Source organism: Phyllostomus hastatus, unplaced genomic scaffold, assembly GCF_019186645.2.
Source record: "Phyllostomus hastatus isolate PE091 unplaced genomic scaffold, TTU_PhHast_1.1 phas_contig_80, whole genome shotgun sequence".
NCBI classification, from domain to species: domain Eukaryota; kingdom Metazoa; phylum Chordata; class Mammalia; order Chiroptera; family Phyllostomidae; genus Phyllostomus; species Phyllostomus hastatus.
Window position 1 is genome coordinate 43,461,956 of NW_025333960.1, and position 19,385 is coordinate 43,481,340.

Here is a 19,385-nt window from a genome sequence, read left to right on the forward strand (position 1 = left end):
CATTTCACTTATTTGTCACAGTTCCACACACTTGGAATTATTTGTTCAGTGTTTTCTTTCTCTTATTATATTGAAAGTTTTATGACGGTATGGTGAACCTCCGACGCTGTGTTTACACAGCACCTGCAATAAATGCTGCTGAATAAATAAATTAATGATTTCAAAACCCACTCAAATGGCATGAACTCCGATCTAGAATAAAGAGCTTTCAGTATCATTATTGTTTATCAGAAGAGATGCCCTTCAAGCAAAAGCCTTTTTTTTTAATTTTCAAAGTATGTTTATTATTTTATTTTTTTTTCAAGATTTTATTTATTTATTTTTAGAGAGGGAAAGGAGGGAGAAAGAGAGAGAGAAACATCAATGTGCGGTTGCTGGGGGTCGTGGCCTGCAACCCAGGCATGTGCCCTGGCTGGGAATCGAACCTGCAATACTTTGGTTCACAGCCCGCTCTCAATCCACTGAGCTACACCAGCCAGGACCAAAGTATGTTTATTAAAGCTGGGGACAGTGAAACAAGGAAGGGCTTAAGCAGAAGCAGCAGGAGAGCGCCCAGGCGGGGCTGCTCTGGCGCTCTAGAAACGTTAGGGGAAGAAGGGAGCCAAGGCGGGGCTGCTGCCTGCGCAGTGCAGAGCCAGAGCAAAGGGGCCTTGGGGAGAGGTTCAGGGGTCAGACCAGGACAAGCCGCCACCGCCCACTGCTCCCCTGGGACCCTCAGAGTTTAGGAGAGAAAGGTCCAGATGCCGGCTTGAGCAGGGGGGAAAGCGTCCGGAGACAACCTGCCCGGAAAAACTTTCCTACAACTAATTTCAATAACGTAAGTTAATTCCTCATTTTTTAATAGCATGGTATCAATGGGTACTACTTCTTTTCTAACATGGATAACTAAGGAAATAGAGGTATATATTTACTATTTAAAATATGACATTTGAAATTCTCAAAATTATCAGAAGTATGGATTTAAATGGAAAACTCACACCACAGAACATAAACGGAAGTACTAGAAAATGACAATACAATATCAGTAACAGAATATAAACACAATGACGGAGTCAAAACCAAACATGTCTGTGCTATCAGTAAGTACAATGGAAAACTCACTTATAAAATCAAAAGACTGTCAGTCAGATGCGGAAAACAATCATCTGTATGTTTTATACAAGAAACATTATCTAAAAATAAAGGAACTCAGCCAAAAATTAAAAAAGAGCAAAGAAATAACAAGCAAATACAGGCATTAAGAAAGGGTCCAATGCTACTATAAGATTACTTCATGACAGTAAGTATCAAGTAAGACAGAGCATAACCCATTATAATTAGTGAATCCCTATATAATAAACGGCATCGTAACAAAGCTGACGGGACAACCGGGGTCTGAATTCCCACGGGGAGAAGTGAGCGCACAGGCTGAGCCCGGAGCTTGTCGAGAAAGCGCCCCCCAGCCCCGCTTCATCTCCCCTTCCATCCAGGCGCCACCAGGACCAGAGGGGAGGGGCTGTCCCAACAGACAGGTACTATAACTACTAAATATATTGCTAGAAAATATTAGGAACTTTGTATTGCTAAACTTAAACATTATGAAATACATGTTCCTAGAAAAATATGTTCTCAAAATCTGTATAAGAAACAGAAAGTAGGAATATTCATCCATGTACCTATTGTATTGAATCTGTAACTTCTAGCTTTCCAATTAAAAATAAAATGCTAAGGCTAACGGTTTCAATCTTAAAAAGAAAACCAATGTGACACAAAACTTTTCCAGAGATTAAAAGCGGGATAACCTCCCAGTTTGTTTTACAAGGCCAGCCAAGCCTTGACACTAACGCTTGAGAAGACGACTACGAGAAGAGGAGAAACATAAGTCCATCTCTCTCATACATATCAATGCAAAAAGTCCAAAACAAGTGCAAATCCAAACCGCAGTAACAATAATATACTGGGACCACGTTGGGCTGAATCTAGGAACTCCAAGTTTGTTTCACATTAAAACAAACAAACTAACCGAAAAAACCTAACCAGTACAATTCACACACAAATCACTGTGATGTACTATATTAATGAAATTTTTAAAAAATCACTTTATCATTTACCTAGGTAGAGAAAAAGAATTTGATATAATTCAATTCCCATTCATGGAAAAATATCCTCATAAAAAACTAGGAATCTAGTGAATTTCCTTAATTTGACAAAGGGTATTTATTTTTAAAAACCTACAGCATCCACCAAATTTAATAAAGAAACACTAAAAATTTTGCCTGGTATCACAAATGAGATAAGTACATCTGTTTTCACTTCTATTCAAGATTGTGTTCAAAGTTCTAACCAGTAAAATAAGTCAAGAAAAAAAAAGGTTTGTTCACATATAAAGAAAAAAAATCAATGATTATTTAATCAATGAATTTAGGAAGATGACTGCATACAAAATGTATAAAACCGACTTATTTTTATATATTAGTAACAAATAACTAGAAATTTTTTTAAAGTTTAATGGAATCAGAGTAACATCAAAAAACACCAAATAATTAGAAATCAATTAAAGATGTTTAAGAGCTCTAGACTTCATGAAAACTATAAACTATTAATGGACAGATATACAAGATTCCCAAGTTTTAAGACAATATTATTAATTCTGCTCCAAACTGATCTATAGCTATAAATCCTAGTAGATTTTAAGAAATCTAAAATTGATATGGAAATGCAAACAGCCAAGACTAACCACAATGATCCTGAAGAAAGAATAACAAGGCTGGAACACTCCCACTACCAGGTATCGAGACTGTTTATAAAACGACAGTCATTAAGACGCTGGTATGGGGACACCAGACAGACAGACTGATGAAACAAAACGCAGTGTAGAAACAGATTCACATGTACGAGCAGACCAAAGGACTAGAACTAGAGTCCAAAAAACTGACTTTCACAGGTCTGTCACACTTTCTCATTTGACATTTGACATTTCTCATATGACATTTCACTTATGACGGAGGCGACAATGCAGAGCAATCAAAAAATAACGGCCTTTTCAGCACACGGTGCTGGGTTGACCGGGGGAAAAAAATCCACCTGACATCATGGATAAAAGCCAATTCCTGATGGATTGTAGAGCTAAATGCAGAAATAAAACAAAGCTTTTAGAAATCAGGGGAATGTATTGATAAACTTAGAGTAAGCAAAAATTTCTTTTTTTTTATTATGATGAACTAGAGTTTATTGGCACAAAGTTCACTCAGCAGTTCCAAACAGAAACAAAAGACACTATGATCTCATACAATAGCTATCTGCTGTTTATACTTTATTTACAAAGTGTTTAATTTGTACAAGGCCCTGGAGCAAGGAAGAGAAGTATGAAAAGATCCTTAATGCTTTAAGATAATAGAGTAAAAGAAAGAGGGTGTTGAGAGAGTGGTCACAAATGAATCAGACATGATCTGTTCTCCAGCCAAGCAAGAGATTACAAAGTTAGTAATTAAAATAAACAAACAAACACATCTCCTACTTTCCTACAGTTGTTCAAAAATTGTGGCTGCATTTGAATGTATTTCCTCATCCAGCCAGGAAAGTGTCCAGACATGCCGAAGCCAAGGTCAAAAGGACAAAAATGCACATGGCATCGATGGATGGAAAAATGTCCTGAAACATGTCACAGAAGTACAAAGGAAGAGACTGATAAATTAAAGTACATTTCTTTACTTTTTGTAAGTTGAAGTACTGAAGTATTACATACAAAAAGTAGGGAATAACCAAAAACCCAAGCATAGAGCCCACTGAAGTCCCACCAAGTCAGCACACTCAAGTAGCAACACCCAGCTGGGGAAAGAGGACACTACAAGCCCTCCAGCAGCACCCCGACGCGCTCCCAGTCGCCACCCCACCTCCCAACTCTTTAAATTATGAACTTATATTTACCAAAACAGATTAAAAGTGTAAAAAAGGTCAGCCACAAACTGGGAGAAGATATTTGAGAAATATATCTTACAAAGGACTCATTAAGAATATATAAAGAACCCTCAGAGATCAATGAAAAATAAAAAGACCACCAACTTAATAACTTCATACAACAATGCATAAAAGACTTGAATAAGTACTTCAAAATAAAGGATTTCTCCATAAACATGTACACAGTGCCCAGTATCACTAGTTACCAAGGAAATGCAAGTTAAAACTCTCACGAAATACTCCTAAACACGTATCAAAATGTTTAAAATTTTAGAGGTTGACAACACCAAGTGTTGCCAGAATTTGAAGGCACTGTACAAGGCTGGTAGAAGTGGAACTTCGTGAGATCACTCTGGAAAACTATTTGGTATTACTGAATGAAGCTGAACTATGCATACTCTATGACCCAGCAATTCTACACGCAGTATAAACCCAAAACTAAAAACACGCACCAGAATATTAATTGAAGCAATATTTATAATAGCCAATAAGACAGAACCTAAAATAAACAACATTAAGAACACAGTCAATTCAGGGAACAGGAAAACCAAACATCAAACAAATAAAAAATTAATTACAATTAATATATTCTAAGAAGTGAACGTAGAGGTTGTTATCTGTAAAACAAAAAATGACATTTTATAAATAAAAGCCAAGAAAAAGCTACTGGAGATTAAAAATAATATGATCATTAAAATTAAAAACTCAATGAAATTTAAAAATTCAATAATAAAAATTCAATAATGGAATAAAAGTTAAAATCAAGAAAACGTCCCAGAAAGCAAAACAACAACATTCAAATGGAAAATACAAAAGTCACAGAAAAATTCTGAGATGACTAAGACCCAACTTACACAAAGAGAGAACAGAAAGTTGGGGATTTCAGAAGAAGAGGGAAAGAAATGACACAAGAAAATTTATCATGCAAAGGACAGGAGTTACTTCTATCACCTACTGAGGGTCCAGTGAATGAAAAAAGGCCTACAAGGGGCATACTGAGTTTTGCACAACAGTGGGCTTCTCTTCGGCAACCCTGAAGTGAAAGAGCAATGATGCAACAGCACCTTCGGAACTCCAGGGAAAGTGATTTTCAGTCGAGGATTTCATACCCAAACACACCTGACTGTGTCCAGGTGAAATAAAGTTATTTCTAATGTGCAGATTCTCAAAAACTTTAGATTTCATTTACATTACATTTCATTAGAAAGCAACTGGAGGATTTATCACAAACTGAGGGTGTATGCTGAGACAGAGGAAGACAGAAACCCAGAAAACAAATTTCACCACAGAAACACAGCAAAGGAGATCCCCAGAGCTACAGCCGCCCAGCAGGACCAGAGGCCGGATCCGGGCTGAAGGAGAAGGGACGACTCTGGGGAAAACACAGGAATGAACCCCGCGGACTGCAGCATAAGGAAAACATTATTGATGGGCACGTGGCAGAACCATTAAAGCACTAGGAAACATTAAAGCCATCAAGAAGGCCTAGCATACAATTCTCAAGATTAACAACAACAAAGCATTATGAAAGCATTTCTCCTAATGATGATAGGGCATTAATTGCTCTACTCGTGAATATTTTGTCATAATAATATAAACCCTGACTATTTTATCTGTTTAACTAAGATTGAGATCAACAATGTCAGAAGCATAAGCGCAAGGGAGGGAGAGAAGCACTTACTCAATGACCCTTGTAGGAAGTCAAGAAATAGTGTCTCCAATTAACAACTAAAGAAATAGCATAATAAATATATTCAGAAATCTAGAGGTAATTATAAAGGAAAGTAACTGGAATTGAAAGTAAATGCTTCTGGAAATGAGACTAGAAGACATAAAAGTAGGAAACTACTGTTTTGAAATATAAATTTCTTAGTCTGTTTTTCCTGTTTTCCTGTTAGAGAATTTTTAAATTAAAAAAAAAAAATGTCATAGATCTCTCCGCAGGATAGTTGAAATATTTTTAAGTGGATAAGAATAATACATGATGATTAGAGGTTACCATGAATGAGTAATATTTCAAAAAATTCATATTCCATCTTTTAGATGCAACTCTTAACTCCTTTAACACCGACAAGTCTCCAAACCGGTCTTCTGTCCGGTGCTCCAACCCATCGTCTTCTACTTCCCAGCTGTCCCCAAACTGCTTCAAGAGGATAAACTTCCTAATACTCACATTTACATTTCACTATTTAAAAAAATATACTGAGCTACCCCTTAATATTTCCCTATTCCTGTTAATGACATCATTCTCCCAGTTACCTAAATTCTAAGGCTCTCCTCCCAGGCACAGCTATCAGTTAATAAATTTTGTCGACTTATTTTATAACCAACATGAAAAAATCTTATTTATGCCCTAACCTCCTATGGTGTTTCTAGTGGTCTCTCAGCCTTAAGTTGGTCTTCACATTACATGCAATAGCCAGATTAAAACCTGTCTAGAATTTTCTGCCCATACTTTTGTATTTGTTTGCCTGTCTCTCTCCCTATCACACTAGGAGGTAAGTTCCTTGAGAACAGGGACTAGGTTTTGTTCACTGCAGTATCCCCACTACTTAGAAAAGTGCCTGGCACAAATTGAGGGCCCAACTAATAATTTTAGAACTTAAAAACATCAATTAATTCATTGGTGCAACAAATACATACTAAGCACTGACGTAATAGACACTGTAGATAAAGCAATGCAGAACTAATATAGTTACGACCAGAAAAGGAGAAAGGAGAAACATTAAGTGCAGACTTGATGAATCAGAGGTTTTCTGAACAGATGAAGTGATATCTAAGATCAGACAAACGGGAAGAGTAGAAAAGTGCTAATTATAGGTGGGAAAGAAAATAGCTTGAAACATGATCAGGAACTGCAAGGACAGGGTGCAGGAAGGAGATGAACAGCACATTCAAAAACGTGCAAAAAGTGTGATTCAAGTATAGAACCAGAGAAGGAAGTGAGGCTGGAGAGATGACTAGAAAGCGGATTTTCTAAGTAATGTTACGTGTTTAGACTTTACAAGGCATTTTTAGAATTTCTGACTTAAAAACTAACAGGAAGCATCAAAACATTTTCAGTAACACCATCAGATCTTCATATCAGATGGAGCTTCTGGATGCAATATGAAGAATGAACTGAAGAGCATAAGCCAAGAAGCAGAGAGATGATCTGAAATGGTAGTCACTTGATACGGAGATGGACTAAGTGACTACTTAGGGAAGTAGAATCAACAGGACTTGTTGGCTGGGAAGAGTCACAAGGATGGGAAGAGGCAAGAGTGATGCTCAGGTTTTTGACTTAGGCAGCAAGGTGGACAGTAGTACTTAAAGCACATATTGTACAAAAAAGGGAGGAATGATGAAGGAGTTCAGTAAGATAAATTAGAGGTGCTGGTGAGGCTTCAGAGTGAACAATGTAGTTAGCAGGTGGATTGATAAAGGTGTAAATTTGGAAGCAATAATAAGTATATACACAACCAAAGCCATGAGAATAAATGGAATCATTATGGGTTTACATAGAGAAGAAAGCATAGTATTCCTTGGGAAATCACACCATTTTAAAAGATAAGACAGAGAAAGAACCACCTAAGAAAGGGACTGAGAAAAAACCAGGAAGGAGGTAAACCAATCAAGTACAGTGTCACAGAACAAGAGTATTTCAGAAGCAGCAGTCGTCACAAGTGCCTAATGCTTAAGCAGGTCAAGTAATTTATGTACTGAAATTTATCCACCCAATTAATAAGGATCATCAGCAATCTTGATGAGAACACTTCAAGTGGCACAGTGGGGACAAAAGCTTTATTTCAGAGATATAAAAATCAAGAGGTAAAGTAGATCATAAATAAATCAACACCAGGAAGTCTGACTGTAAAAAGAAAAGAAAGAAAATTCCTAAAGGCAATAAGGAGATACATTCAAGTAAAGTTCAGAGGGGTAATAAAAAAAGCTACTCTCTTGTTCAAAATCCTCTAAACATTTCTGATTTACAAAATTAAGCACAAATGCTTTAGTCTGTTTAACTTCACAAGTATTCAAATAAATGCAAATTTAAGATGAAGTAACATTTGTATATATTGAATTACCCCCAAATAGAAAAAGTAGTGATAATACTCAATGCCACAGAAGGTAAGCTGAAACTGGAATGCACATGACTTTTCAAGACTTTTAATTTGGTATAACCCTTTGGAAATCAATTTTCCAGAATGTTTCAAAAATCACAGATAGTCAAATAATCATATTTCTGGGAATCTAGCCAAGGAAACACTGTAAAACATGGGAAGAAACTGTACACATAAGAATGTTCACTGGAATACTACCTACGATAGTGGAAAAACTGGGGATAACAACATAGAAACGGTTAAATAAATCATGTTAGCACAATACATAGTTGTGGGAACAAGGCATGTAAATTATACAAAACATGGACAAAATGTAAAAAATAATGTGAAGGTAAAAAATGTTTAAGTATGCACACACAGGTACATTATGTTTCCAAAAGATGCATTAAAATACAGAAACTATAAAGATGTTAAAATGCCATTGTAATCTTATTATTAAAAAGGAACTATGAGTATTTTTTCTCTTGTCTATCCCACATTTCTTTCTCATATTTTTAGATTGTAAAGACTGAACTTCAAGGAAACCCACGACAACATTCTCAGCTGCCACTACTTCCCATGAAAACCCTTATCTCCAACCAACTGGTCCCCTTGTTCCCTGCCCATTCCCACAGAACAGCTTTCCAGGCACTCCTTTCCGTAAGTGGAATGTCCTCTCCCTCCCACTTGCTTTCTAAATCCTGCTCAATCTGCACAGTTCAGCATATTCTTGCATCTTTTCTAGAGATTTCCCCAAACTTCCTAGCCACAGTAACCTCACCTTTCTTAAACACCTATTGCACTTGTCTGTACTATTTACTTGAGCTTTTGCACACGGCACCTTCCCAGCACTGCCCAGAATAATGCCTTTGAGTAGTTCAGGACAACGTGCCCTGTTTCCTCCACACACCACGTTCACTGCAACATTATTTGCAAAAGCCAAGAAATGGAAACAACCTACATGTCCACCAAGAGATGAATAGGTACAGAAAATGTGAGAGCGCGTGCGCGCACACACACACACACACACACGCACACACACACACACTCTCTCTCTCTCTCTAAATTATTATTATTAGCCATAAAAAAGGGAAATCCTGCCATTTCGACGACATGGATGAACTTTGAGGGTACTGTGCAAGGTGAAATAAATCAAACAGAAGAAGATAAATACTGTATGGGCTGCTCACCTCTATGTGCAATCTAAGGTACAGCAGGGGAGAGCAATGGGGGGAAAATGGGGACAACTATAACCGAACAGGAACACAAAAAATAAAATAAATAAAAAGTAAAAACACCAAACTCAGAACCAGAGAGCATATTTGTGACTGTCAGGGGCAAGGGTGTGGAGGGAGCGGGGAGGAGTTGATGAAAGGGGTACCTACCAGCTTTCAGTTATAAAATGAATCCGTTCTGGGTATGTAACGTACAGCATGGTTACTGCAGCTCTCCATACTGTATTGTATACTTGAGAGTCGCTAAGATGCTCTCACCACCACCACCACCACCGCCGCCACAAAAAAACGGTAATTATGTGAGGTGATGAATGAATTAACTAATGTTATTGTGGTAATCATTCTGCCTCGTATACATATATCAAACCATTATGACATACACCTTAAACTTACACAATGTTCTATGTTAATTATATCTCAATAAAATTGGGAAAAAGTCATTCTAAAAAAAAAAGGCAGACTTCTGGAAGGACATAAAGTTTCATATCCTTTGAAAGACAAATTAGCAAATAATATAAAAGAAAAAACTAGGACTGAATGGAAGATTTAAATCCATTTCACTAACTTAAATATTTACATTTTGGTAAAAAAGGGAATATTCTGTCAGGAATGTAATTAATATTGAGACTATCAAAAACACCTAAAGCCTAAGACTCAGCACCCTTGAGCCTAATAATTAAAAGAAAGAAGTAATGGATCCAAGATAAAATTTCTTTGATTTGAAGATAAAAGAAAAAACAGCAAGAGACCAGAAAGCATCAAAGATGACAGCATCAAGAAATATGGAAGAAACAGAAGTTCAAGCTCTTCAGATGATGGAAGAAGGAAACTGGGAAAGACACCTTTAAAAACAAAATCACCGTTCAATTATAGTTAAAAGAATTTGACATATTTTACATATCTGACAAAATAAGGACATCTCAATGACCTTACAGTTTAGGATAACAATCTTATAGCTGATAAGCATTCCCTCCACCCCACTGCAGAGTTCTTTTTAAAATAAGGAAAAGACAGCTACTCATTAAATATGATGATAGTATACAGAAACAGGTCTGGCTACTTACCCTACCATAACCAGGTTTTACAAATTCCATCTCTACCTTACATTTTTTAAAAGATTTTATTTACTTATTTTCAGAGGAAGGGAAAGGGAGGGAGAAAGGGAGGGAGAGAAATATCACTGTGTGGTTGTGTCTTGAGTGCTCCCCACTAGGGACCTGGCCCGCAACCCAGGCACATACCCTGACTGGGAATCAAACTGGCGACCCTTTGGTTCTCAGGCCGGCGCTCAATCCACTGAGCCACACCAGCCAGAGCTCTACCTTACATTTTTAATTATAGGCAGAAATCACTGCTGAATTCTGTTTGATGCACTTTTGCTAACATACGCTAACTCGTACTTTTAAAGCTAAGGTATTTTCAAGGATTCAATACATTAGAAATCCATAAATTATATATTTTATGGAATTCAAATTAGATTGCCATATGACCTAGACTAATATGTCTATTATATAAGACAGAATTATTAATTTCTATGATTGCTTCACATCTGAATTAAGCACTTCAAATAAATCTATTCAAGGTAAAGCCTCAATTAGGATCCAAAAATCTAATCCTAGTTCTAGGTCTGAAAATTCAACACTTTAAAAGGAATTACAATGCCACTAATTTGAATATCTTATTAAGAGAATGAGATATGGTTAAATAATAAAAATATTGATATCTATAGAAACCTCAAAATTAGAAAACTCATTGTCTAATTATTTACTCCATGATCGAAATAACTTCTGCACATGGAACATTTGGCAATTTATATTACTATAGTTCAATGAAGCTATGCGACAGGTAGCAAAATTGGAAGAATCATTTTTCCCTATATATTTTTTGCTATCTCCTCAACAACAGTTGATTAACAGTCATTTGCCGCATGTACATTAAAACATAATTAAAATCAACATAGTTCTTTTACTAAAAAACTTGAATCTGAACTGGAATAGTCAGAACGACAGATCATAATTTTAAAAAAATTAATACAAAAGTCGTCTCTTTACTGTTTTTCTGCATCTGCCCACTGCACAGTCCTGTACTTTGAAATCTCATTAGTGATTAGGGTAGTCAGGTATTACCTCAGATCTTACACTGAAGATGAAGGAGGGGAAAGACAACTACCGTCTTAGTATAATCAAAACATCCAGCAAAAAGTGCCAGGTAGCATGAGGATAAAGTGAAAAACAGAACAAACTCTTGGAAAAGTAACCTCCTAAATAATTTTAACACTTTCTGTCTAAGCAAGCTGCAAGGTAGATAAAAATCTCAAAATATCTGGGTTAAAATGACATGCTTTTGGGGGGTGTAGGTTGGGAGGTAAGATTTGTTTTTTTTTTTTTACTTTTTACATTCTTTTCATTTGAGAATAATCTCATAAACCTTAATGAAAGAAAAATACCTTGAAAACATTCAACATACCAAAGAATAAGGAGCAACTAATCTGGTTATTTCGACTTCAAAAATCTAGGTTACCAGCTACACACTCAGTAAATATAATCACTACAGTTTCTAAAATCTGTGACTGAACTTAAGTACAGAAAGCAATTAAATTACTGTTAAAATGACTGAAATTTGCTACTCAATAGGTTTCTACCCAAAATATTTGGGTTTACAGGCTCTATTGAGAATGATTTGGCAAAGAAAAGATGAGAATAAATCTACTAAATACAACCGGTCCTCAATAAGACAACGCAGATTTCCCACATGGAACTAATGTTTTAGTTAATCCTCTTTCTTTCTTTGGGGTTTTTGAAGCAAACTGTCTTAGCCAATTACATACCTTCAAATTTTTCAACAAATATCTTGACAAGAAAATGATTTTAAAATCATCAAATGCCACAGGACAAGACTTCAAGATTTAGAGAGTAAATAAGAAAGAATACAATCAGGAAAAGGCTTCCAAGTGGGCAAAGTTCAGAATGGCAGAATCCTCTCCCTCTTGTAATGAATTCAGTAAACCTACTGCCACAGTCTGGTGACTACCTCTGGGCACAGCAGTAAAACAGAGGGGAAAAGCCTGGTACAAAAGCTGACTGGCTCAAAGAAAAACCTAAGTGGTGACAAGAGCCTAAAGGCACATGCAGGTACGCATCTTTTATATTGGATGTGATACACTTACATGGCCCCTGTTGAATCTCTTGGGGACCAACAGTAAAGCAAGTTTAGAACTTCAAATCTTGAGACATCTATAGCAAGATGCTGATCCAATGTGGCTCCAAATATCTTCTGTTTTCCTGGCTCACCTGAAGAGGAAAAAACACTACAGAGGATGTGGGAACTGAATTTCTTTATGTAGTTTCTTCTAGAGCAACTGAAAGTTTTGGCCCAATCCTTTACCAAGTCTGGAGATGAGACACTTGAGGGACTAGTGGAAAACAAAATTCAAACGAAAAGGTGGAGTGAGACTTCTAAAAGGGGAATACGAGAGCACAAGATAATCGTCGTAGGTAAATCAGTGTTTCTCATCGTAGTGGGAGGAGGCAGAGAAAGGAGAGGAAAACAACGCAGAGAAGTTTCTCCCTCCACTCCCTCACCCCAAGTGCTACTAAAAATTCACCAAGTACCTAAACTTTGTGACCACAATTAGGGAGTGAATGAGCAAGATTACTTGGAGAGCTTAAGTGTTTTGGCGAGTCTCCCTCCCCTGGCTATACGGCATTACTAGGCAGCAGGGAGGCCTTCCAGGGAACACATTTTTCCTAAGACAAGATTATGGTCCAGTACAGCTTGAGTCCATAAAGAAAGAGAGTAATATATCAAATTTATACGCGTCACAGGACAAAATACCGTATTTACAAAGTTTATTTAATTGTCTTTCAAAAGGGGAGGAACAGCTTTCATGTAATAAGAAATCAGAACAAAAAGTAGTTTCCAAATAAGAGAAAATATTTTTAAACTAAGCAACACAAACTGCATCCTTCATCCCCTTAGGAAATACTATCCCTAGAAAGATGATCTTTAAAAAACTAAGATTAGCAGAATCAAGTCTGTTATACGTTATCACACAAAAGCATAAAAATGTAGTCTATAACAGTAAATTAATTTTGATTTATTTAATTAACTTATTTTCTTAAAACATTTTACCTAAATATTGAATTATTAGTTCTTCTCCAGCATTCATGTAATCGCCTAGGACATAAAACAATTTTCTTTCCAAATATATTCCATTTTAACCAGTGTTTACTTGAACTATTATCTGGTAAAAATACCAGAATTTTCTGAAAAATAAAGACTGGGGAACCAATTAGATCCTTACCTGACGTGGCTGTTCATTCATTCGTTGTGGGTCTGATTTCACTTTATTATTAGGATGATTTGTGACTTTGGTTACCGGTTGTTTGAAAATTGATGCTGTTTGTCTAATTGGCAACGTTGTATTTAAGTCTGGTTTACCCTGTGGATATAAGCATGTTTTCATTAATAAATGTCATACATAAATGTAATTAGATAAATTCTTTTTTATTAATCCAATATCCCTTACTTTAAATCAGATTATTCCAAACTTCTCAATATCAGTATTTTAAATACTCTAAAGTACATTTTCAGTACTATATTATGTAATACATATAGGGCGGGGCAAAGCTGGTTTACAGTTGTTTGTACAGAAAATGAAATTAAATGATACCAGAATAAACTCTGTCTCGCATACTCATAACTGTAAACCTACTTTCCCCCACCCTGTACATATTTTTATTGTTTTTTATATACTTCTAAATGTAAGAAAATGCTCTATGTAACATTCACAATTAATTTCATTAGCAAGACACTACGGACTTGCAAATCAACAAATATGTTTAAAGTTGGGTTATACAAAAGGAAGAACTTTCAGGTCAACAATCGGGACAGCAAGCAGTTCTACATTCTGAGGACGGAGGGAAATAAGGGCACACTTGCCATTAAGTTATAAACAGCCGGGTCAGCTGTTTGGAGGCCAGGCTTACATAAAACCACATAAATTAACATTTTCCTTTTGTGTAAAGATAATTAGAAATGGAAGTTCTAATTCTAGCAAACAACTCAATTTTAAAAATAAACTAAGAAAATATTATATATTTTATGATATTTAATACTTCTAAGAGACTTCAAACTGAGCTTCAGAAAGTCCAGCAACATACTGATCTACTTTTAATCCACTAGTAATAAAACATGTGTTCTAGTGAAGTACAGAATTACTGAGTACATCTGCAATACTTTAACAGCAAAGGGTGGTAGGGTCAGGTGGCCAGGGTAGGTGAGAGAGAAAAAGAACAAAATATGATTATGGCCAAAAATGTAAAAGGTCACATTTATCTAAAAACAATACACATCTGCCCTGGCCGGTGTGGTTCAGTGGTTGAGCACCAGCCTGCAAATCAAAGGGTCACCAAGTCGATTCCCAGTCTAGGGCACATGCTGGGTTGAGGGCCAGGTCCTCGGTAGGGGGAGCGCAAGAGGCAACAACACATGATGATTCTCTCCTCCTCTTTCTCTCTCCCTTCCCCTCTCTAAAAGATAAATACAATCTTTAAAAAAAATAGAAAATTTTAAAAAACAATACATATCTAATAATTTGATAAATATATTTGATAAATCTATAGATCAGTGAACTTTTATCTTTATAATTATCTCCAGATAAAAATTATAATTATCAACTTGCAGACTCCAAAATAGTGGTTCTCAAATGTGAGCATTCACCCAGGGGGCTTATTAATACTCAGATCCCTGGGCCTCACCCCCAGGGGTTCTGAATCAGCACATCTGAGGGAGGCCCGGGAACCTGCCTTTCTATTAAGGCCTCAGGTGCTGCTGCTGCTGCCCCAGGGCCCACACTTGGAGAACCACTGCTCTAGAAGACTGCAAGTCGGTGGCAGGCAAACCACGTCTAACCCGTGGATGTGTCTGCTCAGTTTTTAGGGTCTTTAATAAATAAAGCCAACAGCTACAAATCTGGAGACTTCACATAAAATGCAGGATTCTAGCTTCTTTTAAAAACTGGAATTGATTTAGCTACAATAGGCCATGCTTAACTACTGATGGCTGCCAACTCCAGGTGTCAAGGCTCCTCCTTTTGCAGAATTTCTCAACAACTCACATTTGTGTTGTCTGTCTGAGCCCTGAAGGTACTGAGTCTTGACCTCTGCTTAAAGAATATTAGCAATGTCTACAAACATAAGCATCACAGTAAGTTAACCTGATAATTATAGTATTATTTGGACCCACTATTAAACGTGTCTCCACTCTCCTCCACATGTCTCCCACCCCCCACCCCCACTCCTCTTCTCTGTATGCACTGGGCAGGCTTGTCATCCCTTTATCGAACACGATTTTTCCCCAGGGTAAGTTCTTACCTTTAAGAGATAGATTCATCTTAAGTAACTCTAACAATATTATTTCTCAGGTATTTAGCTTTCTTATCTTTATGGATTAAAGAAAAAAAACTTTGATTTAGAAGCATACAAACTTGGCCAACAAGCTGCAAAATAACCCCTTAGTATGTAATTTCTAAAAAGTGCAGGGCACAGAAATGTCTATTTTTAAAAGCTCTCCTGGTAATTCTGTGACGCCACAGCTTTGGACACTTCTGATTTACGACATCTAGAGAATTCTGAGGTCCTAAGCGAAGCCACCCAACCAATGAAATAGCTGATATTCAATCCCAAAGGAGCTTAAGACATAAATAAATACTCATGGAGAATTGTTTCTGCCACTAACTGGTTACAATTAACATATATCACTAAACAGTACCTTTGGTTTTGCTTTTGTTCTTTCATAAAAAACAATATACTCCGCTGGTATTGGAGCAAGATGGCATCAGCAGACACAAAAGTGTACTGCAATCGTTTGCATGGACAAACGCAGTCCAGGCTGTAAGATCCTCGTTGTTACCAAGGATGGCAGGAGGCAGCAGCGACTATTCTAAACTATGAATTCTAAATCCACAAGACTGGAAGGAAGCATGAAACGTAAAACTACTGGTACTACTACAATGGTAAGACTGACCTTTTTTTTTTTCCATTAACTTACATTCTTTAAAAATTAGGAAATCTGGCTAAAAATATTCAAAATATGCAATTAATTTCCATTGTCTGACATTGAGACAGGCAATTCATCCCCAGTGGCATGAAATAAGAGATTATTCAAGAGCGTGCTGTTACTCTTCTCTTGATCTTACTTTGTTTTTGTATTATTTTTCTCCTTTTAATTGGTCTTGAAAGCTCTGAAGACAAAAAGAATGTTTTACTAATTAATTGTGTATTCCAAAACAGTATCATGTCATCTGAAAAGCTAGACAAACTGGTTTTCCCAGAAACTGTCTCAAAAACAGTACAACTCATCACCGCCGCCCTCCCCACAGGACTCCAGGGTCACTGTTAAAATTCATGCCGCACTGTGTGTATGAATTTTGATAACTACCAATCTGCCATAAACTTAGGAGCTATAAAACTAACACTTTTTTTTATGGGGCAAGACTAAAGCTATCCATACACATATTTAAAATCTTCCCTTTCAATATAAGAAAATGTGAAGAAGTTCCTTATAAAATTAAACTGGCAAACATATACATTTTAATATTAGAATAAGTTTCCAGCCTGTAATAAACTTAGCACACTATCTAGCTTTCTAATCAAAGTTTGATAACGTATTTTATAATGATGTGTATATTAGGCTGAAAGTATTCAAATAACTCAAATAATTCTGAGGGTGTATTCAAACCCCTACTTGTTGAGAATACAAAAAAAAAATTTTTTTTAACTTTTACTTCATCTCTTTCCAATAAATATCTGAGATGGCTCTTTTACACTTAGAAAGAATTTGCAAAAAATTTTAAAAATAGAAAATTAAGGACAAGGAGTAAACAAATTTCCTTTTGGAAAGGGCAATAGTGACCAACACTCGAGCTGAGATTCTGATACGACTGTGAGCTTTCTAGGGGCCTGGGTGAGGAGACTAGTGTCCAGAAATCATGGTCAGAAAGGAGGAAGCATGCCAATTAATGAAGAAAACACAAGCTGTCCTGATAGTCAATCTAAAAAATATTAAGGACACTTAACATCACTGTGAATACTGAGCAAAATTTAAGTGCTTTTTCTTTTCTCAGTAACCTCCCATAAAAACCAGGAAAATAACATTTAAAGGGCAACCCTGTGAAGGTGATTCTGAAAGGACAAAACCAGTGTGGTCTAACTATTGTGTAGCCTTTCAGGGATCTAACTCGACCGAGGCTTCAGAGAATAGTAAGAGAGGTCGATGAAAAACACGTCATAAATCAGTGGGGGGTGTTCTGCATTCCTAAACTCCTAAAAGTTTTTTTGAAAACATATATACCACCTATATTTTAAAGTTGAATCAAGAATATTTCATATGTTAATGTAAAGTTTCAAAGGACCCACTTACTCAAGTATTTTAAATATTGGCATGTTAATAAACTGTTACATCACTTTAAAATGTATCTAACAGAATCTAAACACACCCACCACCAACCACTTATACAAGAACCACCTCAAGTTATAGTTTCATTTCTCTCCTTCTCTATGAGTAATTCCACCCTCTGAGTTATTTTCTATTTTAAACCTGAAAACCTTTAACTGACCATTTATCTCATGAAATTATTTTTTACACCTTTCTGTGACCATAGAGCTTTTAAGGATAAAAAATAATAAATCTCTCTAGTTTACTACAATTATTAGTATATAACTGACCAAAAATGGTAAATTAATTTTAACAAATTATTAAACCTAAGAGATGAAAATTAGATAAACATGTTAATAAAAAGGATTTTTTACTTAAAGATAACTTCATAGTCTTGAATCAGTATTTTTAACTGCTAGAATGGGTCAAGATTTAGTATTAATTCATTTCACATTCATTTTTTGGACGTAACACCAAGAAACCTTATTGACATAAATGTAAATAAAATGACATACTCTGTCATTCAATTTTTTTGAACTTCTTTTGAGTCACAGGACAAAATATCGCATGTACACCATTAAAAATGTTAACAACTGACATCTACACTAAGTCCTCTGTAAATGTTGCAAGCAGAGAATCGTACTAGCAGAATGACTTCACTGCTACCAAGTCATTCATTTTTCCATATCAACACCAATATTTCAAACTGTCCCTTTATTGGAGATCAAACTCTTTGTTCCACGGTAACACTGCACCAAGTGAGAGTGCGATCTTCTGTAAACTGAAGGCTGACTATGAAAGAGGAACTGGGGAAAAAGAGCTTGTCTCTCTCTTAGGGGTATCCTCAGATCAACTGAAATATACAGATAAATAAAAAATATTTAAGTTAAGGATAGAGAAACAATTCCTATGAACCCATCCAAGTGGGGGATACCCTGTAAAGCCTTCACATAAACATAATTTGCACAGCAAGGACTTAAACTATGTATTCTAAATGCTGTATTTCTCAGCCTGGCTTTGAAATAAAGCTACTGTATGACAGTTCACAACTGTACGTGTTCTAGGCACATAGTTTATCTTCAAAATCGATGCAAATTATGCACTTTATTTTAAAAATTAGCCATGTTTTTATGTAAATTTTAATGTAAATTTTTAATGTAAAAATGCTGCTCTATCTACCCAAAATGTTCTAATACAACTGATACTTCCACTTACCATTCAACTGTCATTTTAATTCTCTGGCTTTGCATATACCACATAACCCCAAGAGGATTCATGCCCCAGCATGAGAAATAAAGACTTTACTTTTCTAAGGTCACTTTCCTCATCTGTGCATGAGGATCACAATAACTTCCTAAGAGTCCTGTAAAGATCAAATGAGATAACGCATGTGTAATGCTGCTGCTGCTACTGCCGCTGTGTTCAGCCGGTCAGTGACCACGTACCGAGCGCCTCCTCTATCAGGCACTGGCTGCGGGGGAAGACAGCCATTACCAAGCCACCGAAATCCAGGCCTCAGCACTCACGTTCTCAGGGTGGGAGGAAGACAACAGTAAGCAAAGTAGATTTGTAATTTGTAGTCACGTTGGCACATGAATGCTGAGTTAACAGCAGCCACTTCTACTTTGAGCATTAACGTGTTATTGAACATGCTACTATAATTTAGAAACTTAACCTACTATGCTTTCCCCGAAGG

The 19,385-nt window shown here is 36.3% G+C and overlaps 1 protein-coding gene across 2 annotated transcripts in view; it reads right to left on the reverse strand.

Annotated features, from left to right (window-relative positions):
• Positions 1-19,385, reverse strand: part of MBD2 (methyl-CpG binding domain protein 2) — a 66,864-nt gene that overhangs the window by 17,998 nt on the left and 29,481 nt on the right. For both annotated transcript variants that reach the window (XM_045850000.1, XM_045849999.1), the window contains exon 3: positions 13,557-13,694. In XM_045850000.1, coding sequence (XP_045705956.1) covers positions 13,557-13,694 — 138 coding nt within the window. The remainder of the gene's footprint in view (positions 1-13,556; positions 13,695-19,385) is intronic.